At 42.5% G+C, this 24,838-nt stretch overlaps 1 protein-coding gene across 6 annotated transcripts in view; it reads left to right on the plus strand.

Moving 5' to 3' along the window:
• Positions 1–24,838, plus strand: part of TSPAN12 (tetraspanin 12) — a 363,516-nt gene that overhangs the window by 308,769 nt on the left and 29,909 nt on the right. For 5 of the 6 annotated variants that reach the window (XM_063927212.1, XM_063927213.1, XM_063927209.1 and 2 more), the window contains one exon: positions 23,856–23,999. The exons of the other annotated variant lie outside the window; for it this stretch is intronic. In XM_063927212.1, the coding sequence (XP_063783282.1) occupies positions 23,856–23,999 (144 nt within the window). The remainder of the gene's footprint in view (positions 1–23,855; positions 24,000–24,838) is intronic. 6 annotated transcript variants of the gene reach the window in all.

A 24,838-nucleotide genomic window follows, 5' to 3' on the forward strand; every position in this document is an offset into this window, starting at 1 on the left:
TAATGAGCTCTTGTACCACATTGTCAAAAAGGGTGAGGATGTGGTGGAACAGCTGGTAGTTCCCCAGCCTTATCAGAGAACGGTACTAGATTTAGCTCATCGTCACGTTACAGCAGGACATTTAGGGGCAGAAAAAAACACTGAAAGAGTTTTACAAAGGTTCTTTTGGCCAGGGGTTTATAAAGAAGTGTCTGAATATTGTTCTTCCTGTCCTGAATGCCAGTATCATGCCCCTAGACCCCATTTCAGGAGCCCACTAGTTCCCATGCCTATTATAGAGGTCCCGTTTGACAGAATAGCCATGGATCTCGTGGGGCCCTTGTTAAAGTCCGCTCAGGGCCATCAGTATATTCTGGTAATAATGGACTATGCCACTCGATATCCTGAGGCTGTCCCTTTACGCACTATCACAACCAAGGCAATAGCTAGGGAGCTGGTGCAGGTTTTTAGTAGAGTGGGAATACCAAAAGAAATTTTGACTGACCAAGGTACTCCATTTATGTCAAGGATCATGAAAGAATTATGCAAATTATTTAAGGTCACTCACCTCAGGATGTCCATTTACCATCCCCAAACTGATGGGTTGGTGGAAAGGTTCAATAAAACATTAAAAAGTATGTTAAAAAAGGTTGTTGATAAAGATGGGAAAAACTGGGATTGTTTGTTGCCCTACTTGTTAATGGCCATCAGAGAAGTTCCTCAGTCCTATATGGGGTTTTCTCCATTTGATTTGTTGTATGGTAGACACCCCAGAGGGCTGTTGGACATTGCCAAAGAGACGTGGGAAGGACAGCCCACTCCTTATAGAAGCGTTGTTGAACATGTAACACAAATGCAGGATAGGATTGCAGCCGTGGTACCTATTGTCAGAGAGCACATGGAACAGGCCCAAAGTGCTCAACAGAGGGTATATAACCGGAGTGCCAAGATACGGGAATTTGCTCCTGGAGATAGAGTTCTTGTTTTGGTACCCACTGTGGAAAGCAAGTTCTTAGCTAAATGGCAAGGTCCATTTGAGATTAGGGAAAAAGTGAATGAGGTTAATTACAAAGTAAACCAACCGGGAAAGAGAAAACCCGAACAAATCTACCATGTTAACTTAATCAAACCCTGGAAAGATAGGTTGTCTCTGTCAGCGGAGCCTTGCCCTTCGGTGTCTTCACCTCGGTTTCTTCCCGCAGTAAAGGTGTCAGAGACATTATCAGCTGATCAGAACAATCAGGTTAAAGAATTTCTCATCCAAAATAGGGAGATATTTTCAGAGCTGCCTGGCCAAACGACCATAATAAAACATGACATTGTCACAGAACCAGGGGTCAGGGTCCATTTAAAGCCATATAGGATTCCTGAAGCTCAGCGAGTAGCTGTTTCTAAAGAAGTTAAAACCATGTTAGAACTTGGAGTCATAGAGGAATCTAACAGTGAGTGGTCCAGTCCCATAGTTCTCATCCCAAAGCCAGATGGTAGCATACGCTTCTGTAATGACTTTCGTAAGTTAAATGAGGTGTCCAAGTTTGACGCATACCCCATGCCCCGTGTGGATGAGCTTATAGAAAGGCTGGGAACAGCCAGGTTTCTCACCACGTTGGACCTGACCAAAGGTTACTGGCAAATACCTTTATCTGATAGCGCAAAAGAAAAAACAGCCTTTTCGGTTCCGGAGGGGCTGTACCAGTATAAGATGTTACCCTTTGGGTTGCATGGGGCTCCAGCAACCTTGCAACGGGCGATGGATAAAATTTTGAGGCCCAATAGAAAATATGCAGCTGCCTATTTGGATGATGTGGTAATTCACAGTACAGACTGGGGGTCCCATTTGGTTAAAGTACAAGCAGTACTGGACTCAATCAGAGAGGCAGGGTTAACTACTAACCCAAAGAAATGCTGCCTCGCAATGGAGGAGGTCAAATACTTGGGCTTCACCATAGGCAGAGGTCTGATTAGGCCCCAATTGAATAAATTGATGCTATTCAAAACTGGCCTCGTCCAGTGAATAAAAAACAGGTAAGGTTTTTTTGGGGAATAACTGGGTACTATAGACGGTTTATTCCCAATTTTGCGACCACAGCAGTGCCGTTGTCAGACCTTACCAAAGGGAAGCAGTCAAATATGGTGAAATGGAACCCTGATGCAGAAAAAGCATTCCAAGCGTTAAAAGTGGCTTTGTGTTCACAACCTGTATTGATAACACCGGATTTTTCAAAAGAATTTGTGGTACAGACAGATGCCTCAGAGGTAGGGATAGGGGCTGTGCTGTCCCAAACCAGAGATGGGGACGAACACCCTATCATTTATTTGAGTAGGAAACTCAATGAGCATGAAAAAAGGTATGCCATTGTGGAAAAGGAGGCTTTGGCCATAAAGTGGGCACTAGATACCTTGAGATATTACCTCTTGGGTAGACAATTCAGACTAGTAACAGATCACGCCCCTTTAAAATGGATGTATGTAAATAAAGGCAAGAATGCTTGTGTAACTAGATGGTTTCTAGCATTGCAGGATTTTAAGTTTACTGTCGAACATAGACCGGGTACACAATATGCCAACGCAGATGCATTGTCCCGCATCTTTTGTTTGGGGGCTACAAGTGTCCCGGCCCCTAGATCAAAACAGGGGAGGGGGATATGTGACAAGAACACTGGAATAGTGTTTGAGGGCAGGTATGTTTGTCCCAGGTTCTTGTCTTACATGTATTAGGAAAATGTTTTGTTTTGTCAGAACCTTTTCAGTTTATTGGAAAAGCTGGATAAGGGCCCTGAAAGAGAGATAGGGCAAGTTCCAGACATTGGGCCCAGTTTGGGTGTTTGTCCTCACAGAGGGCTAATCAGGGTTTCAGCTGTGTAAGTGGGTTATAGGGCTGCTAGCCTGATTAGTGTGTGCAGACTGCCTGGGAAGACTGCAGGATCTCTGTGAGAGAAATACGCTTCCTTACACAAGTGAGCCATACAGTGTTGGTTGGAAACCTCTGTGTTTTTTGTTTAGAGACAGTTAGGAACGTCTTATGTTTAGTTAGTGCCGGACAGGCAAGGTATTTTCTTTTGATGTTTGTTTTGTTTTCTGTTTAATAAAACTGGTCGTGGCCAGTTGCACTACACACTGGACTTGTGTGATTTCTCAGCTGCTGCATAGCTGCCATTTACCCCACGAAACGGCACCTTGTTCCCTTACAGTGTTACAACTTATATATATATAAATGTTATAAAGTCATAACTGGCGGCTCTCTGAATTTAACAGAAAGGCTCAGGACAGTCATATTAATTCAATATTTTGGCGCTTTTAATTAGTGCCTTCCTCAACACGATCAACAGTCTTACATTATAAAACCGCAACCACCATAAATGTTGCACACCACACTCCCTGCTCAATACTGCACATGACCATTGTGTGCACAGGTGCGGATGACTGGTGCATCTAGTAACCATACTAACTGCTTACACAGAAATATTGCAATGGTGCATGTCTGATAGAACAACACAAATTAGAAATATGACATAGCGTAATGCAATAAGACAGTGGTTCTCAAACTGTGTGCCTAGGCACCCTGGGGTGCCTCTGGTACTTGCAGAGGTGCCCTGGGTTGGTGGTCCAGGACCAATTCAAATTATTTATAATCAATGTAATAGTCAAAACCAGTGCTTGTGGCTGCCAAAAATATGTGGACAAACAGAAGTGAATCCTGTCCCTCACCACATAACTGAACCTAAGGATGACATATAAACACAATTTATGTAATTAAATAATTTCTTCTGAATTTCACAATAAGAAACTTTTTGCCCTGGGGTGCCATGAAAACAATTCTGATACTCTAGGGCACTGTGATTTCAAAAAGTTTGGGAACCACTTCAATAAGGTCATCTGTTAGGAAAATACAATGCTGAGCCATACGTACTGTATGTCAACTAAATTCATGCATGTATCTAAGCAAATATTATTAAATGTGGTGAAACAACCACCAATACATTCACTGTGTACAAGACACGAGATTAGTAACACTGTTTAGGTTACATGAATGTTAACAAAATAAATTAACCCAGGGCACCAGAGAGCAGCAGAGCCTGGGGTTGCATGGGATGTGAGCACAGCTTGCCGTCACATCCCATGCAACAAAGCCAGGTAAAATCTGTTTGTACCTGGAAATGGGAAGGACTGGGGCATACAATAAGGGTGTTTTTGTGCAATTGTAAGCACAAGCAGAACATCAGAGAGCAGTATTATTTGTAGGTGGTCGGTGGCATATGCAGTTATCGGATGATGATGATCACCTACACTAGTAAATTGGTAGTAATAAGCTGTTGTGATTTGTCCACTGATGCTAAGTGCTTTTATCAATTATCAGCCATGTGCTGTGTTTGTTTTACCATTTTTTTTTTTGCGTAAGAAATGTGCGCGGATTACGTACTATGATTTGGTTTTGGTTCTAATTTCATCCTCGTGTTTTGATTTTGCAAAACCACCCTCAAGTTTTTTGGTTTGGATTCTGATTTTGTCACAGTTTAAAATCGATAAAGTAAATCGATAATCATTGATATAAATTGTTAAAACTAGCTAAAATCATGCAATTTTTGCAGTCCAAAACCGGAAATTTGGATATAAAATCCTAATTCAGAACCGCAGGAAGATCTAAACAGGAACTCGGGTCGTATCGGATCTCCTCAGAGATCCGGATCGGGTTTTGGTTTGGTACGGATCCACAAAATTCTCGTACATTTGAATTTCTGGGGAACTGAAATGCACATTTCTAATTTTCATACACATGTTGGAGAGATTGTTTCTGTTGTATGAGAGAGGATTTTTTAAGTGTTATTAAGATGTCCAATAGTGAATGTGTATTTTGCCTGCAAAAAAAATGGTTAGAAGTATTGGCGTAAGCGTTTGTGACATTTGTTTTATGTAAACAGGGTCCATATGCTGGCAATGTGCAATCTGTGCACAGCTCCTGAAGTGTTAGACTCGGCATATCAACGGCAATATGCTTTTTTTTTTTACTATAAATGACATATTTTGCAACCAATTCCTTATCAGCTTCCGTGTGTAGAAACCAATTACATACCAGACTTATGATTCATTGATAAAAAATCTAAATAAATAATGTACTAATGGATACCTCCATCGTATACTGCCAGCTCCATTGGATACCACTAGAGAGGGAATCACAATCATCTGTACACCGCTGGAGAGGTACGATCCTCCTCCATTGGGTCACCAACAGTACTTCTGAGTTGTGTGTAGACATTTCAGAAACTGTAGGTACAGTAAGAAGGTGTAACTGAGGATTACACCAAGTCCTTATAAATGAAATATTGTGTATTTGTAGAACCATAATCTATACCCACATGCCATCTAGGGTAATTAGTACCTTGGAATTAGCAGGCATTAATTTCCTTAGAATCAACAAGAATTTTATTTTTCATTGACGTAATTTAAATTCTGCATTGGTTTTTGTATTGTACTTTTGTCCTATTGCACCAGTAAAGTTTTTTTATTGAACTCTCATCTAGTCATCCCTTCAATCTTGACACACGTGGCTGAGCGCTATACTGTTCTTTGTATATAGTATACTTATCTATTAAGGTTGGGCTACCTTTGTATTAAAAGCTCACCTAACAACATTAAGATCCTTTTACTCCGTGCGCAGGTCTTCTCTGTTCACAAGGTACCAGACATAACTGATACATAATGATTTACAGTACAGTATATACTAGAATTTTGGAAATTTTATTTTCTGGGCTGCATGCAGTTATCTAGGTTTTTTCCAGTGGCTTCCCATCTCTCTCCCCCTCCCCCTGTCTCCCCCTGTTTCTTCCCTTTCTACCTCTTGTGCAGGGGTTCATTCTGTTTATCTCTCTCCTTGGTACCCTGTCCTGTTTATCTTATTGGACCTATCCTTTCTGTTCTGACCCCCCGTCCCTCTCTCTCTCCCCGCTGTCATGTTCACACACTGCACATATGCAACTGGCCACTACCTCAGTGCAGCCACTTGGAGCCTATAAGTGTCACTTGCACATGGTCAGTTCCAGTTCTGTGAGTACTTTCATCTGTGTTATGGTCTCAGTCCCCAGTGTGTTATATATTCGGTGGATGGGGGTCCCTGATTGTCTGTTGCTAGTGACAGTGAGAGCAAGTGTGCTTCCACCATACCTCTCACACTGCACATGTGGGTGACAGATGTTTAGCAGGGAGTTCAAAGAATGACAGAAAATGGATTTTGTTATGTACTCGTCTACGTTAAGTGTTGTACCTCTCTGGCCTCCCACAGTTACAGAGGAGACCTGTAGCCAGAGACAGCTCTAACTGCAGAGGCACATTCCAAACTCCTTGTATAACTCCCTGTATAACAGAAACGTGAGCCATAAAAGTAAAATGCAGTGGGAGTACTATCAAGGGTGTACAGAGACGGCCCTAGGCATGTGCAAACTAGGCAAATGCCTATGTCATTTGCAATACATAGGGGCACAAGCAGATTCTGCTGATTAAAATGATATGCAGCATGCGTATATTCTGTGTGTGACTGGAAATCACTGTAACGTAGCATTTCATATGCAGATACAGCCACAGTTGCACACAATATAGGCATGCTACATATCATTTTAATCAGCAGAAGCTGCATCCTAGTCACATTGCAATGAAAATAAGACTAATTTTCTACAAAAAAAGGCACCCAACGTTAGCAGAGCTGCATGGCATATTGAGGCAAGATGTATGAGGACACATCTGTATCCAAGCAGAGGCAGAGGTCACAGTGTTAGCGGCCATGTGAGTGCTGTGTGTGGGTAGGTCCGATGTGCAATAGTGTTCAGCATATCTGTAAGGGGCATTTTGTGTGTCATGTGTATAAATGCATTAATAATGGGGGTAATTCCAAGTTGATCGCAGCAGGAAATTTTTTAGCAGTTGTGCAAAACCATGTGCACTGCAGGGGGGGGGGGGGCAGATATAACATTTGCAGAGAGAGTTTGATTTGGGTGTGGTGTGTTCAATCTGCAATCTAAATTGCAGTGTAAAAATAAACCAGCCAAAATCTTGCCTAGGGCATCATATTGATTAGGGCCGGCTCTGAGGGCGTAGCTACCATAGGTGCAGGGAGTGTAGCTGCTATGGGGACAAGAGCTGAGAGGGTCCCACCTTCCCTGTCAAACAGACATGTGTTACATATATTATTCCCCATTAGGTGATGCATAGAGGCACTTACAAACTTTTGCCTTGGCTTTCTACAATATAGTTATGCCCCTGGACCTGCTTATTGTAATGTGGTATAAAATAAACAGTAGGGCACTATACCGAATGCATAATATGAATTGGGGGCACTGTAATGAGGCATGATATGAACTGAAGATACTGTATGTCATAATATGAATTGGGTGCACTGTGTTGCATAATATGTACTGGTAGCCATAAAATGTGACATAATGTATACCAAGGCACTACTATGGTTCATAAAATAAACTATGAAATTACTATGGTGCATAAAATAAACTTGGACACTACTATGGGGCACAATATTTGCAACTGCTGGTAGAGGTATCTATGTATAAGTATTGGGACAGGGCCCTTCCAAAATGTTGCAATGGGGCCCACAAAGTACTGGCTACGCTCCTGAGTACTATCAATATTACTTTAAATTTGAGTGCTATCTTTTCAAAATAAAAAAAACAATATGATACACTAGAATTTTGTGTCATAGAATTTAATCTTAACAGTTTTAGATACTTGTTGCAAAACTAATACGTACTGTGTCTGGTTGAGAATCAGACTTAGGAAGTACAGTAGACCTGAATTCACGTAGAATATTTGTAATTGTAATGATTAATGTCTTTTATCTATATTAGGCATCAGCTCTGTATGATGATGTATCTACTGTAGGACATAATTGAAAATGAGAGGTGACTCTTGATGTGTTCTTTCTGTTAAATACAGTGAATAATTAGACCTGACATAGGCTATTAAATGTTAATTAAATGTTTGTACAGGTATAGCACATTTTCTTTAGACTTATAATATGATTCTGCATTTTCTGAATTGAAGTGGATTGATCAGATTGCACTGCTTTATGGTGTTCCTACGTGAGGTCCATGTGTGTAGTGGTGGGTGGCCATAGTGATAGCCCTTCAATCATACTGTCGCTCTAAGTTAAACCGTGATATTGCATCTTGTCAGATAATAATAAATTTAAATAAATTGTTCAGTGTTAAGCTTACGTTCCCATACAGGTATATGAAATGGAAAGTATTACCTACCTGCCATTACAGACATTTGGGATTCAGTATGACTGTGACATCATTGCCCTTTGCCTACTATGTACATATCTACCTATCCATTCCTGAATTCATTTTTATTTTCTGTTATTGCTATCAGCAGATTAACAGAGCAGACATTACTGCAGTACAATTAACACCACAAATACTTGTTAAATTGGCTTTTCCATGCAAAGGGAAGTCATAGCCAGCAAAGGCTCAACACTGGCAGGATGGTTGCTAGAGGTAACACCATTATTGTATAGAGTGATGCATTAACAAGCCCTGTTGCCAGCAAAGGCCCAGGGCTCTTCATCCTTTCATCAGTAAATTATCCACAGTATTTCCCTACATTGTCTCTTGACGGGTGTGATATGAAATGCCGAGAGTCAGGATGCCGGTGGTCACGTGACCGACCAAGGCATACCGACTTTTAGAATGCTGACAAGCAGGGGCGGCTAGTGCTAAGACTCATGTGGTGGTGGCTATAGCTAACTCCCCTTGTTGTGTCTAATCATAACCGCCCCCCCATAGTGGTGACTGAAATAATACAGTGGGGCAGATGTATTAAGCCTGGAGAAGGGATAAATAAGTGATAAAGCAGTGATAAGAGCAAGGTGATAACGCACCAGCCAGTCAGCTCCTGTCATTTTTCAAATCCGTAATGATTGGCTGGTGTGTTATCACCAGTGCTGCAATTATGGCGGTACAGGGCGGTACTGCATACCGGTAGGAAATTACCAGGCCGACCGCCATGCTTGCAGCCACTGCTGTGTGAGGGGAGTAGAGCACAGCGCCTCTCCTGCCCCTCAATCCTCAGTAAAGTCCGGTCTCCGTCGGCGACAGCGTGAATCTCAAAAGAGGCACTGGTTCGTTAGCCAATCAGAGCTCACGGACTAGCAGCTGCGGCTCCTGATTGGCTGCCAGTACGTGATCTCTTGCTAATGAACCAGCGCCTCTTGTGAGATTCACGTCGCCGCCGCCAGAGACCGGACTTCACTGAGCATTGAGGGGCAGGAGAGGCGCTCTCCTCCCCTCACACAGCAGCGATGAGCAGCAGGGAGGATGGGGATAAGAAGGAATGAAGGAAATATGCACTGTGGGGCATATGTGCATCTGGCACTGTAGGGCATAAGTGTATCTGACACTGTGGGGCATATGTGCATCTGGCACTGTGGGATACATGTGCATCTGGCACTGTGGGGCATTTGTGTATCTGGCACTCTGGGGCATATGTGCATCCTACACTGTTTAGCATTTGTGTATCTGGCACTGTGGGGCATATGTGTATCTGTCACTGTGGGGGCATATGTGTATCTGGCACTGTGGGGGCATATTTGTATCTGGCACTGTGGGGGCATATTTGTATCTGGAACTGTGGGGGCATGTTTGTATCTGGCACTGTGGGGGCATATTTGTATCTGGCACTGTGGGGTCATATCTGGCACTGCTGGGGACATATGTGTATCTGGCATGGTGGGGGCATTTCTGGCACAGTTGGGGCATATGTGTATCTGGCACTGTGGGGGCATATTTGTATCTGGCACTGTGGGGTCATATCTGGCACTGCTGGGGACATATCTGTATCTGGCATGGTGGGGGCATTTCTTGCACGGTGGGGTCATATGTGTATCTGGCACTGTGGGGGCATATCTGGCATGGTGGGGTCATATGTGTATCTGGCACTGTGGGAACATATGTGGCACTGTGGGGGCATATGTGTATCTGGCACTATTGGGGTCATATGTGTATCTGTCCACCCATATGTGTATCACGCCCCCATGTTCATTGGCTACGCCTATTTTTTGGCGCACGCGCACAGTTACCACTAAGAAAGATTTTCTACTTGCACCACTAGTTATCACCTTGCACTTTTTACTGCTTTATTACTACTGTATCCCTTCTCCAGGCTTAATACATCTGCCCTGGTGTTTCTCAGCAATTGGAATAAGTGAAATAAAAATTAAAAAACACAAAAAATGAAGATGTGATTGTTTCTAAAGCAAAGAATGAACATTCCCATTATCTCTCTCCTCTTTTTATTGGGGGTCATTCTGAGTTGATCGCTCGCTAGCTGATTTTAGCAGCCGTGCAAACGCATAGTCGCCGCCCACAGGGAAGTGTATTTTAGCCTTACAAGTGTGCGATCGCATGTGCAGCCGAGCTGTGCAAAAACATTTTTTGCAGCTTCTGAGTAGCTCTGAACTTACTCAGCCCTTGCGATCACTTCTGCCTGTCTGGGGCCGGAATTTACGTCAGACACCCACCCTGCCAACGCCTGGACACGCCTGCATTTTTCCAAACACTCCCAGAAAATGGTCAGTTCACACCCACAAACACCTTCTTCCTGTCAATCTCCTTGCGATCGGCTGTGCGAATAGATTCTTCGTACAATCCATCGCCCAGCAACGATCCGCTTTGTAGCCATACAACACGCCTGCGCATTGCGGTGCATATGCATGCGCAGTTCTGACCTGATCACAGTGCAGAAAAAAACCTAGCATGTGATCAGGTCGGAATGACCCCCATTACATAGTAACATAGTATCTAAGGTTGAAAAAAGACAATTGTCCATCGGGTTCAACCTATTTGTGTTCTCCTATGCACAATTATTTTGTATAAAATTTTGACTGAAGTTGCTGACTGCCGTTCCGATTAACCCCTCTTTTTTATAATAACCATAGTGCGTGACTATGCCCCGTAACCCTGGATATCCTTATCTATTAGGAATTTATCTAACCCATTCTTAAAGGTGTTGACTGAGTTGGCCATTACAACTCCCTCAGGCAGGGAATTCCAAACACATATCATCCTTACCGTAAAACAGCCTTTACGCCGTATTGTGTGGAATCTCCTCTCTTCTAACCTGAGCGAGTGTCCACGAGTTCTCTGTGTTGATCTAACCAAAAACAGGTCCTGCGCAAGCTCTGTATATTGTCCCCTTATATATTTGTAAATGTTGATCATGTCCCCTCTTAGGCCCTCATTCCGAGTTGTTCGCTCGCTAGCTGCTTTTAGCAGCATTGCACACGCTAAGCCGCCACCCTCTGGGAGTGTATCTTAGCTTAGCAGAATTGCGAACGAAAGATTCGCAGATTTGCGAATAGAAATTTCTTAGCAGTTTCTGAGTAGCTCCAGACTTACTCAGCCATTGCGATCAGTTCAGTCAGTTTCGTTCCTGGTTTGACGTCACAAACACACCCAGCGTTCGCCCAGACACTCCCCCGTTTCTGCAGACACTCCCGCGTTTTTCCTAGAAACGCCAGCGTTTTTTCACACACGCCCAGAAAACGGCAAGTTTCCGCCCAGAAACACCCACTTCCTGTCAATCACAGTATGATCACCAGAACGATGAAAAATCCTCGTTATGCCATGAGTAAAATACCTAACTTTTGTGTAAAATAACTAAGCGCATGCGCTCTGCGAACCTTGCGCATGCGCATTAAGCGACTAATCGCAATATAGCGAAAATCGGCAACGAGCGAACAACTCGGAATGAGGGCCTTAATCTCCTCTTTTCCAGTGTAAACATGCCTAGTCTTGCAAGCCTTTCCTCGTATTCCAGCATCTCCATACCCTTAATTAGTTTGGTCACCAGCCGTTGAACCTTTTCTAGCTCCAGGATATCCTTTTTGTAGTAAGGTGCCCAGAATTGTACACAGTATTCAAGGTGTGGCCTCACAAGTGATTTATATAATGGGAGTATAATACTCTTGTCCCTAGCATCAATTCCCCGTTTTATGCATGCTAATATCTTATTAGCCTTCTTTGCTGCAGTCCTACTTTGGGTACTACTGCTTAGTTTGCTATCTATGAGGAAACCTAAGTCCTTTTTCAGTACAGAATCCCCTAATTTTACCCCATTTAGTAGGTAGGTGTTATTTTTGTTCTTGTTACCACAGTGCATTACCTTACACTTGTCTGTATTGAAGCGCATTCTCCATTTCGCTGCCCAAGCTTCTAATTTAACTAAGTCATTCTGAAGCGACTTAGCATCCCCCTCCGCATTTATAACTTTACACAATTTGGTATCATCTGCAAAAATTGACACCATGCTCTCTAGACCTTCTGTTAGGTCGTTAATGAAAATATTGAACAATAGCGGTCCTAATACTGAGCCTTGCGGCACACCACTTAGCACTTCAGACCAAGTTGAAAAAGATCCATTAACCACAACGCGCTGCTCCCTATTATCTAACCAGTTTTTGACCCAAGTGCATATTGTGCTTCCTAGCCCTGATTCTTGTAGCTTGTAGATAAGTCTCATGTGTGGTACAGTGTCGAACGCTTTGACAAAACCTAAAAAGATTACATCCACCTCTTTACCCTGATCTAGGTTTGCGCTTACTGTTTCATAAAAGCCAAGTAAGTTGGTTTGACAGGATCTGTCCTTCATAAACCCATGTTGATTCCTTTTAATGACCTTATTGACTTCAAGGAACTTCTGAATACTATCTCTTAGAATACCTTCCAATACTTTCCCCACTATAGATGTAAGACTAACTGGTCTATAATTACCTGGTTCAGCTTTACTTCCCTTTTTGAATATAGGCACTACTTCCGCTATACGCCAGTCTTTGGGAACCATACCTGATATTACTGAATCCTTAAAGATCAAAAATAGCGGTTTTGCAAGTTCAGAGTGAAGCTCCATTAGAACCCTTGGGTGAATACCATCGGGACCTGGTGACTTAATAATCTTTAAATGTTTTAATCGGTCACAGACTACTTCCTCGCTTAAATAAGTACCTATCAGTGGGATATTCTCATTATTGAGATTATGTGTTAGTCTCTGAATTGGGTCCTCTCTAGTAAATACTGTTGAAAAAACTCATTTAGTGTGTTCGCTATGTCATTGTCTTCTTAGTTATTGTTGCAAGTGTTTCTATTGTATTACACCCTGTTTGATGGGATATCAACTTTTAAGCAATATGTGTTATATCCTTGCAACTTTCAAAGCATATTCTGCTTATTTATATCATTATATTATCAGTTTTTTTGCCTGTGAACAGATTTATGCCTTTGAACAGACAAATGTATTGTAATTACATTTCATTTATAATTTGCTAAAAATAAATTATACTAAATAATTTTTTTCAAAAGTAATTTAAAAGCTGAATCCTATCACTGTCCTATTCATCTATTACTGCTATAAGAGCAAACCTGAACCAACCCGATATTTGAGCCACAATTACAACTATTTTCTGTGGCCACTGTGGTCCCTCAATTTGGTGCAAACCAGGACCCCATAGCAATAACTTTTGTCTGCCTGTAGATGTCGCCGTTATACTTATAATGTTTGCATTCCAGCGTTAACTTCGTTCCTTTACAGTCAACAGCCTCTGTGGAGTTGGTAAATGTATCCTTAGGCTAAGAGTAATGTACAGCTTGAATGCACTGCGCATGATTAATAGGAGTGCAAATAATAAATACAATTAAAATGCAATCTGAATAATTTGGTAAAAAATAAAATGAGATACATTATTGTATATGGGTTGTGATGCAGAACAATAGGGAAGACTGCAGTATCTTAAAGTATTACTATTGACACTTAGTAATAACCTAATCAGCTTCAATTCATCCAGAAGTTACACAAGGCAAGCTTCGTAGTCCATAGTCATACCTTCTTATGATGATGTGTTTTACAGCAGTTAGATGAAAAGATTTGTTTTAATTATCTACATATGTAGGTGTGCTTAGTCATTTGTCTTTAGTATTAAAAGTATCAATCAATTTAATATAGAATTTTCTATTACATATTCCACAACAATAATGCCATTATCAGTTATTGGTATAAACTTTTTTTCTCTTTCAGCATGGCTGGGGAACACTGGACCATGGGTTAGCAGGTTGGGGCTGGAGTTGGCATCTAAATTAAACTGTAGCTTTAAAAAGTAAGCTCCTCCCCACTGCAATCCCAGAGTTCCAGTGTTTTTTAGGTGCCTGCGTAGTAGGGCAAGTTTTTTAGCAGCCCCTTTGCTGTAGTTTAGTTTTTTATATTTATTTGTAATTTTTATTTAACTTTTTAGTTTAGTGTCTGTGCTCTGCAGCGCACAGTGTCAGTGCTGCAGCGATGGGAGCAGGAAGCAGAGTGATCGGAGGTCCCACTGAGATCAGCAACTGCAGGAAGGGTCTCTTCCTGCAGCTGCACAGTAAGCTTTCTGACAAGGTCGCATCAGATGCGACCATATCAGGGAGAGCACAGCCGGATGTGGTCGCATCTGTAGGTTAAAGAAGTACTGGAATTTTGGGGTTGCAGAGTGCAAGAGCATACTTTTTAAAGCTACAGTGCCAGCTCCAGCCCCAACCTGCAATCCCATGAGCCAGTGTTCCCTAGCCTGCTTAAGAGAAAAGGATTCAACTGTAAGTGACCACAAATCTTCTAATTTACAGTATGCTGAAGCATATAGTTATTCTGATTTAAACCCATTTTCTTATACAATTGAGACATGGTTACAGTAGTTTTAAGTTTGTTCTTGTCCACCCTACCCTTTGCTGTACACGGTTATAGAACCTGTTGATTATCGCTAATACTGTTATTTTCTTATGTTGTAACAATGTTGCAGTGTTTCTCAGTTAACTCTCAGGTCTACAGAGCAACAGTTGATCCTACAATCATATAATGAGCAACTAACATTTACATAGCATCTTATCCTCCGTCGGGGGCCTTTACATTGTTTTAAAAACATTTAAATTGACATGTCCATTAAAGTAGAGTTATAATTTGATTTAAAAAAATCCATAAATCTAAACATCCATGCAGGGGCGGATCCAGAAGAAAATGGTAGGGGGGGCACCATGGAATGGGCAAGTACATTTGCGTGCGGCTTCGGTGCATGGTGCAGTGTGCAGGGGGCAGCGTTTGAGGGACAGGGGGCAGCGTGTGAGGGTCAAGGTGCAGGGGGCAGTGTGTGAGGTGCTGGGTACAGGGGGCAGTGTGTGAGGGGCAGCGTAATAATGCCCACAGTAGTAGCACCCCGTAATACACATAATGCCCACCACAGTAGCACTTCTTATACAATGCCCGCAGTTGTAGCGCTCATTATGCAATGTCCATTGTACTGGTAGTGCCCCTTATATAGACCCCATAGTAGTGGTGCCCCTTATGCAATGCCCGTATTGCCCCCAGTAGTAATGTTGCCTGTTGTAATACCCCCAGTCATTTAGCACCCTAGTAGTTATGCCCCCAGTGGTAATGCTCCTGCAGTTATGACCTCAGTAGTTTACCCCCCCTTTAGTTTAGCCTCCCAGTAGTAATGCCCCCAGTAGTTTGCCTGCTTGTAGTTTAGCCACAGTAGTAATGCCCCCCTGTAGTTTGCCCCATTGTAGTTTAGCCCCTGTAGTTATGCCCCCTTGTAGTTTAGCCCCCAGTAGTAATGCCCCCAGTAGTTTGGCCCCTGTAGTTATCCCCCAGTAGTTTGGCCCCTGTAGTTATGCCCCCAGTAGTTTGGCCTCCCTGTAGTTTAGCCCCCAAGTAGTAATGCCCCTGTAGTTACGCCACCAGTAGTAATGCCCCTGTAGTTACGCCGCTAGTAGTAATGCCCCTGTAGTTACGCTGCCAGTAGTAATGCCCTCCTGCAGTATGCCCCCAGTAGTTAGCCCTTTGTATTTTGCCCCCTTGTAGCTTACCCCCAGTAGTTTGCCCCCTTGTAGTTGGCCCCAGTAATAATGCCCCCCAGTAATAATGTCCCCCAGTAGTTTGCCCCCAGTAGATGCCCCCAGTAAAAATTTCCCCCAGTAGCTGCCCCCAGTAGTAATGCCCCAATAGATGACCCCCCAGTAGTAATGCCCCCAGTAGATGCCCCCCAGTAATAATGCCCCCAGTAGTAATGCCCCCCAGCAGTAATGCCCCCCAGCAGTAATGCCCCTTGTTGATGCCCCCCCAGTAGTAATGTCCCCCCATAATTTGCCCCTAGTAGATGCCCCCGCTGTACTAAGAAAGATAAAAAACGACATACTTACCGAGCCCCGTTCCCGCTTCCAGACCTCCTCCTGGCGTCCTCTACTCAGCACTATGAGACGTCTCTCCCATAGCGCATGCCGCACAGTGACAGCGCCAGAAGCCGGAGCTCAGTACTGAGCTCCTGCCTCCGGCTGCCGCTGTGCAGGGAGACGGGCGCCCGCTGGTAAAACAATCTCAGCGGGCGCCCGTCATCTCCCTGTGCGGTGGGGACGGATGGACGGAGGGAGAACGGCCACAAATGATAGGGGGGGCACGGGCCCGAGTGCCCCCCCCCCCCCCCTGGATCCGCCACTGCATCCATGGTGTTTTTTTTTATTATTGAATGCTATCTGCAATGTCTATTTGATGTTGGATTCATATAATATATTGTATTTTTTGGCCGCCTCCCAGTGCCATCAGTTATAATCAAATGTGATAAAATGAACCATAAAATCACATTATTATTACTAGTATTACAGACATATCATTTGCTGGGTTACTAGCTGTTGTGCGTTGCACTGCCATCTCTGTCCCCCTTTTCCCTCTCATCTTCGACTGTCTTACCATGTCTTAGGATTTTCCGAGGGCAAGGAAAAGGAAAAGATGGCATCTTGAGAGGAAGGAGGACCCATCTCCATCTGCCTCCTGACTGTGTTTGTCAGGGACAGACATTTGACAGCATTATATAATAGATTTAAATCAGTGTGAATGAAACACATGCACAATATTAGCGATGGTAGTAAGATTCCATGAATCTGAGAATCTAATACTAATGTGTTTTGGAGGGAACTACTGTTAAACATGGCCTATACTGTGAAGTGGGACAATAAACAGCTGTGAGCTTGTTGCTAGGATACAGGCACAGCTGCAGTAACACATTGAGAATCCAATGTCAGCGATGATCCCTATTTATGGAGGAAAGAAAAAAATTGTTCTGAGCAGTTTCCTGTACAGTAGTGTTTGGGTCCTGATTGAGACACTAGAGCATATTTACCATTTATCAGGAAGTGTTCCAGATACAGTAATTATAATTTCTTATCACCGCTACTAGAGGCAATAATAATTTTAGTTTCACTGAAATGTAACAATTTTCACATGCAAGTACAGGGAACCTAGCCTTGCTATGGGTATGAAATAAAGTGATCACTAGTACGGGATCCGGTCTCTAGGTCGACAGTAACTAGGTCGATCACTATTGGTTGACAGTAACTAGGTCGACAGGGTCTCTAGGTCGACAGATCAAAAGGTTGACATGGGTTTTTCAAGATTTTTTTCTTTTTTTGAACCTTTTCACGTGGACTACGATTGGAATGGTAATCTGTGCCGAGCAAAGCGGTAGCGGAGCAAGGCACCTTGCCTGAAGCATGGCGAATGAGCCAAGCCATGCATAGGGACACGGTGCACTAATTGGGGTTCCTGGTCACTTTACGAAGAAAACGACACCCAAAAGACTCATGTCGACCTTTTGACCTGTCAACCTAGACCATGTCGACCTAAAGACCCTGTCAACCTAGAGACCCTGTCGACCTAGTTACTGTCGACTAATAGTGGTCGACCTAGACACTGTCGACCTAGTTACTATCTACCTTCCATACCTCACCCCACTAGTACAATCACTTTACTTCTAGATTTGGGGGGTAATTCAGACCTGATCGCTGCTTTGCATTTTTGCACAGTGGGCGATCAGGTCCTTAATGCGCATGCGTATGCAACGCAATGTGCCGGCACATCAGACGACTGCACCAGTCATCGGTGCATAGCGACGGGATGGTGCAAAAAAAGTGATCACACGGGCGATCGTAAGGTGACTGACAGGAAGAGGCCATCTGTAGGTGGCAACTGACCGTTTTGTAGGAGTGTCCGGGAAAACACAAGAGGGACCAGGCGTTTGGAGGTAGGGTTTCTGATGTCAGCTCCGGCCCCGATCATCGCAGCGGCTGAGTAAGTCCTGGGCTGAGCAGAGACTGCACAAACTCATGTTTGTGCAGCTCTCTAGCAAATGCAATTGCACACCTGCACACAGCAAATACCCTCCCCCTGTAGGCGGCCACTACCTGATCTCAGGGATGCAAAAAACACACCTTAGCGATCAGGTCTGAATTACCCCATTGGACCACCATGCCATTCTACTGCACATGCATGGCCTACTGACTGCTCATGTGCTAGTGGTAATTATTGGGGAGGGATCTCACAGGGTCATGTTCCGAAATGCTTTGCATCTAGAGCTTGGTAATTTTGACAATTGAGCAGCTCTAGGGGCCTAATTCAGACTTGATCGGTGCTGTGCATTTTCACAGCCGATCAGGTCTGAACTGCGCATGTGCCGACGCATGCCAGTCAGCCGACGGCCATCTCAGCCCTGCGATCACCTTTGCCTGATTGACAGGCAGATGCAGTCACTGGGTGGGAGGGGGTGGGCCGGCGGTGTTTGGCTGCCATATTAGGGGCGCGGTCTGGGCAGGGGGATGGGCCACGGCAGCTGCGTGACATCACACGCAGCCGCTGCGACCCTCGCAGCGACGAGTTAGCTCCCTGCCAGCACGCAGGTAGGGAGCTACTCCTAAAGTACAAAAGCATTGCCGCTGTGCGATGATTTTGTACTTGTGCGGAGAAGGGGGGGGGGGGGGTGACAGAGCCAGACATGCGGGGCGTACTAGCCCTGTGCTGGGCATCCCCCCACATGTCTGTGTGACTGTTTGTAGATGTGCTAAATTTAGCACATCTACGATCAGGTCTGAATTAGGCCCTATGTTAGCTCCCCACAGATAAAGTGAATGCTGTGACTGGTGAATAATTTTGTATGAGCATAAAAACATGCAGGATTGCAGAGCAATATTGTTTTCCATGTTAAATTGAACAATCTTTTCCCAAATAAACATTTTGAAATCATTTTCTTTGTTTGAAACAGTAAACAAAAGTTGTGTGAAAGGTTATCATGAATACTGACCCAGAATTGCAGATGAGTAATGAACAGCAAGAGATTTTCTGAAATTCAGAAAGTTAAAAGTAAAGGACACATTTTTGAACAACAGGTGATTCTGAGCTACACATGTGTCCTATATACTACTGTCAGTAAATGGTAATTGAACAGTTTTGTTTTGGTTGTCCCCTCTGTGGTCGGTCCTTAGGCCTAACCAACCCATCTGCGTGGAATTTGTACATTATTACTATCATTTTCAGATTATATGTAATGTAGGAGAATATGTTATGGCTTTAAAAATACGATTTTTAATATTGAACACACCTGTTTTCATGGGCAATAGGATAGGAATTTGTTAAGGTACTGAACCCAGTATAAAAATGCCTGCCTCTTCAATCCTCCTAGTTAAATTCATCATTAAAATTCCACTGTTGTATTTTTATGTTAATGAAATATAAGTTTGAATAATTGTAATACAAGAGTAAGGTTTTGTTTTGTGGCGAGAATAATTAAAAATGTGAATATAAATTGTTTTTTGTTTACTTCTATCATTGGATTTGCATATTACCTAGTAAAACTTGCTATATGAGTGACTGCCTTATAAATCATTACAAGGTGACCATATATTAGTCACTAGGCTTTAGTGTTTGTGCTTTATGCCCAAGACATGCTTAATAAATGGGATGCAGAGATCCAATTGCTCTACCAGTCTGTACTCTGATGTATGTTCATAGATGCTTTTGAATCCGAAAATAATTAGATACAGATTTTCAATTATAGCACGAGCAGTGTGAAAATTGAATGTTGCCAGCAGATTAAATTACTTACATCAAAAGGTTTTAAAATTTGGAGGCATTTCCAGTAATTACAGTAAGTTAAACATTGGATTCAGAACTTTGACAAATGAAGACATGGTCTATAACTGTAAAGTTCTAGATGATTTATCAGGCTTGCAAGTAAATAAATTTCAGCAACACATAATGATTAACGGTGTCACAGTGATGGCCTCTCTGTTTAGCTCCTGTCTACTACAATGCATATCTAGTGTCCTGTTAGCTATCCTTGTGCATTGCTGAGTTTTTGCCGTTGCCCTTCTCAGACAATGCTTATTTACGCATTGATACAAAAAAAACCTGTAATTACTATTAGTACATTGATTTTTGTGAGTTTTATAGGTCAAATGTTAATTTAGTTTTTGACCATGGGATACAGTAGTTCAGACAGGAAGACAAAGCAAGCAAATTAGTCAATGTTTATTTTCATAAAAGACATACGTTTAGTACCTCCTTTAAGTGTATTTTTATCTCACTTGCTTAGAAGTAGGTTATACTGTACATTAAACTCCACAGTGCCACCTCCTGGATCTGACAGAAAGAACTATAGAATACTTCATACATACATTTACTATTTACAAAAGTCGCATTATTTTGCAAATCAAATAAAGTAGTGAATAACAGACAATTGCATATAAAATATAGTTTAGCACTATAATGCTATACAAGCTGCAGAATGCTATATTAAAAAATTACTATAAGCAGTGCCTAATAAAAGATGAAAGCAATAAAAAAAACACCTAACGATTTGTACAAAGTAAATGACAACATCAGGGAGATCAGATTATGGATCACTGGGATGCAACAGACGAGACACATAGGAAATATACATTTAGTAGCTTGGTTTTGGTCAGGAACTATTAGAATATGGGATATGGTCATTAGGTCGACCACACTTAGGTTGGCAGTCATTAGGTCAACCACTATTGGTCGACATACATTAGGTCGACAGGGTCACTAGGTCGACATGGAAAAAGGTAGATATGCGTTTAAAAAAAAAAAAAAATTTAAACTTTTTCATACTTTACGATCCACGTGGACTACGACTGGGAATAGTAACCTGTGCCGAGTGCAGCGGTAGCGGAGGGAGGCACCTTGCCCCAAGCTTGCGAGCCATGTGAGGGGACATGGTGAACTAATTGGGGTTCCCCGTCACTTTTCGAAGAAAACAACACCAAAAAAAGTAAAAAAAACTATTTCGACCTTTTCCCATGTCGACCTTGTTCAGGTCGACCTAATGACCATTTGATCTAGTGACCCTGTCGACCTAATGCATGTCAACCAATAGTGATCGACCTAATGACTGTCGACCTAAGTGTGGTTGACCTAATGACCCATACCCTAGAATACAATTTTACAATGTTTATTATTATGGGGAACTGCTGCTGTGCAGTCTAGAGCAGTAGCCCTCTAACCGCAAGCAATATGCTGTCTATCTCCAGTACAGGTATATACTGAGCAGGAGTTCAACTACTTTAATTACACCTCAGCCTATACATAAATCCTGAAATGAGGAAACCAAAAGAGCAGAGAAGATTTTATCAGTTGCAGGAACGGGTTTACATTTTGTTGTCTAGGCTGCTTGTAAATGCATGCCTTCCACTGAAGTTGCATGGTTCCCATCCCATTTGTACAGTATAAAACAAATAAACACATTTCTCTAGTAGTAGTAGGGAGTAGCTGTAGTAGCAAATTAGAACAACTAGAAACAACTTTTTTTGGTTTTGAGTATTATTAAATTCCAGTGGTTAATACACTTTATTTTTATTCTTTACTGAATATTGTTGGTTGTTTAACAGGCATCACACTGTACTTGCCACTCTCTCAAAATGCCCAGGAGACTCTGGGATTTCAGAGAGTCCTCTCATTCTGCTGGCAAAGGGTGAAGATGTGATTCACAGAACTTGTTATTGCTGGTGTTGCACGATGATGAGAATAAAAGTTGGGTACATACCTAAATGATGGAACAGCCCAGCAATGAGCCGATGTGATGTAACAGTATACCATATCACCGTATGCACCACATGATGCATTGTACAATGACACGATATGTTACTACATGCTTTATGTAACAAAATACTGCATCATCCATGCATCATCCATGCAGTTGGAAGTGCAGAACATCCAGTGGAATAATGTGACATGAATTGGGTGGATTTGACAAGATCGTCCAATATATTGTACAATGGGTACTCAGGTTATGTCACTGCACAGCAAGGAGTGAGGCTATGGTAACATGAATTGCATTATCACTAAACGCCTTGAGTCCTTATGAATAAAGAGCGCTATCTCAATAAAATAATAATAATTATTATGAAAACATATGCATGGTCTTCAAACTGGTGAAATCCTCAAAATGTTCAAGAATCTTTACTTTTGAAATATTACATGGCTGTAGATGGACATGGTTTAGAGAAATGATGGCATACTGTACAATTACATTCATGAAGGTTAGCATAGAAATTGGGTTCTGGAATATACAATGAAATGTATTATCAGCCCTGATCACAATGGTATGCGGTCAGAATGTCAATAGGTTCCAAATGTGGACAGAATAACGACATGGACATAAGGTCACCAAGTAAAATGCAGACATTCACAAATGTTGATTTGGTTAAAAGGTCAACATGTTCATAATGTCAACATTTAATGTGTCGATATCAGAATGTTGACAATACATTTATGTTCAGAGTTAGAGATAGTTTTCAGGTTAGGGTTTAGGGTGTCGACATGTTAAACATCAACATTATGAACATTTTAACCATGTTGACATTTCTGAATGTCAGTATTTTGCTTGTCGACCTAATGTACATGTCAGCCTTCTGACTGTTGACATTCAGAATCTGTCTACATTATGAATGTCGACTTTTCATACTACACCCATCTGCAGTACTTACTTGTATATAGGCCCTCATTCCGAGTTGATCGGTCGCAAGGCGAATTTAGCAGAGTTACACACGCTAAGCCGCCGCCTACTGGGAGTGAATCTTAGCTTCTTAAAATTGCGACCGATGTATTCGCAATATTGCGATTACTAACTACTTAGCAGTTTCAGAGTAGCTCCAGACTTACTCTGCCTGTGCGATCAGTTCAGTGCTTGTCGTTCCTGGTTGACGTCACAAACACACCCAGCGTTCGCCCAGGCACTCCCACCATTTCTCCAGCCACTCCTGCGTTTTTTCCGGAAACGGTAGCGTTTTCAGCCACACGCCGCTAAAACGCCGTGTTTCCGCCCAGTAACACCCATTTCCTGTCAATCACATTACGATCGCCGGAGCGAAGAAAAAGCCGTGAGTAAAAATACTTTCTTCATAGTAAAGTTACTTGGCGCAGTCGCAGTGCGAACTTTGCGCATGCGTACTAAGCGGATTTTCACTGCGATGCGATGAAAAAGAACGAGCGAACAACTCGGAATGAGGGCCATAGTTCATTGAAGATGTTTTTTTCCAGCAGTAAAATATTCACCTGAATAATACCTATTTCTGAGGATGTACTATTCTCTTTTTACATAAAGAGTTTTACTTGCAACATTTATCTCCATATATTATTCTTCCAACCCAGAAGTACAAGGTTTTGTTTTCACACTTGATCAACAGTAACATTCAGAGATCAGTTCTGTATAAAGGATGATGTGCTATGTGTCGTTAATCATGCCTCAAATTTAATTTAAATAATAAAGCAAATAAGGCGTGATCAAGGCTCTGTCAGAATTTGGTTGTCGCACTAGATAAGAAGATGTGTATAATTTATTGCAGTATATGTGCATGCATTACTTAAGAATAAAATGCTATCATTATGCAGAATGGTTTTGTCAATACATAGCAAGCTGTTTCCTCTTGGAGGAGCATGATTGCTTTTAGTTCATTTCTTATGGTCTGTGGAACAATTACGTGTAAGATGAATGATGGCATGTCTTTATTGCTTAACAGTTCAGGTGCTGTGGAGTGGTGTATCTGACAGACTGGCTGGAAATGACAGAGATGGATTGGCCCCCGGATTCGTGTTGTGTGAAAGAGTACCCAGGGTGTTCCAGACAAGCACATCATGGGGATCTCAGTGACCTGTATCAAGAGGTAGAGATTTTTACCAATGATTTAATGTTTTAGAGAAGCAGCAGATTAAATTACATTCATTCTGTAACTTTCTATACTTTATTGAATGGCATCTTGCTTCCTTATTCTTTTGGGAATTTTCATAAATGTGTTTCCTTGTAGCTGAATTAAATATAATCAAAATGAACTGTTAAAACTAAATATGTCGCTGCAGTCTGCAGGCACCCATGTAAGATCATACAAGCTGGCCCAGATATGTAGAAAGGCCTAGAGTGGCAGGAGTGTTTGAGTATTATAGCTATATGCTTTATTTTGTATAGTAACCATTTATTATTGGGTGTAGTATGTTATGCCGGCGGTCGGGCTCCCGGTGGCCAGCATACCGGCGACAGAATCCCGACCGCCGTATACTGACAGCTGGGCGAGCGCAAATGAGCCCCTTGCAGACTTGCTGCGCTTGCCACGCTGTGGGCACAATGGTGCGCTATGCGCGCCATGCTATCTATTCTCCCTCCAGGGGGGTCATGGACCCCCAAGAGAGAGAAAACCTGTCGGTATGCCAGCGCTGGTATTTTGGTCGTCGGGAGCCCAGCCGCCGGCAAACTGAAGACCACCCTTATTACTGCTGTAATATAGAATTGAAGCATGGGTACAGTTATGGCTGGATTTTTTGCTTTTGTCTATTTTTCAGCGGTGTGTGGGTGTGGTCAATGTTGGGACCACTCAGGGGTAAATGCAGGATTTCTGGAGGGGGCTTCCAATTCTAAATGTTTGATTTTAGAGTGATTGTTGCCAGCCCATGAAGATGCATAATTAGCATGTAACACACAATAGTTTACCCCAAGCACAGTACAGTTTAT

Source organism: Pseudophryne corroboree, chromosome 6 (assembly GCF_028390025.1).
Source record: "Pseudophryne corroboree isolate aPseCor3 chromosome 6, aPseCor3.hap2, whole genome shotgun sequence".
NCBI lineage: Eukaryota > Metazoa > Chordata > Amphibia > Anura > Myobatrachidae > Pseudophryne > Pseudophryne corroboree.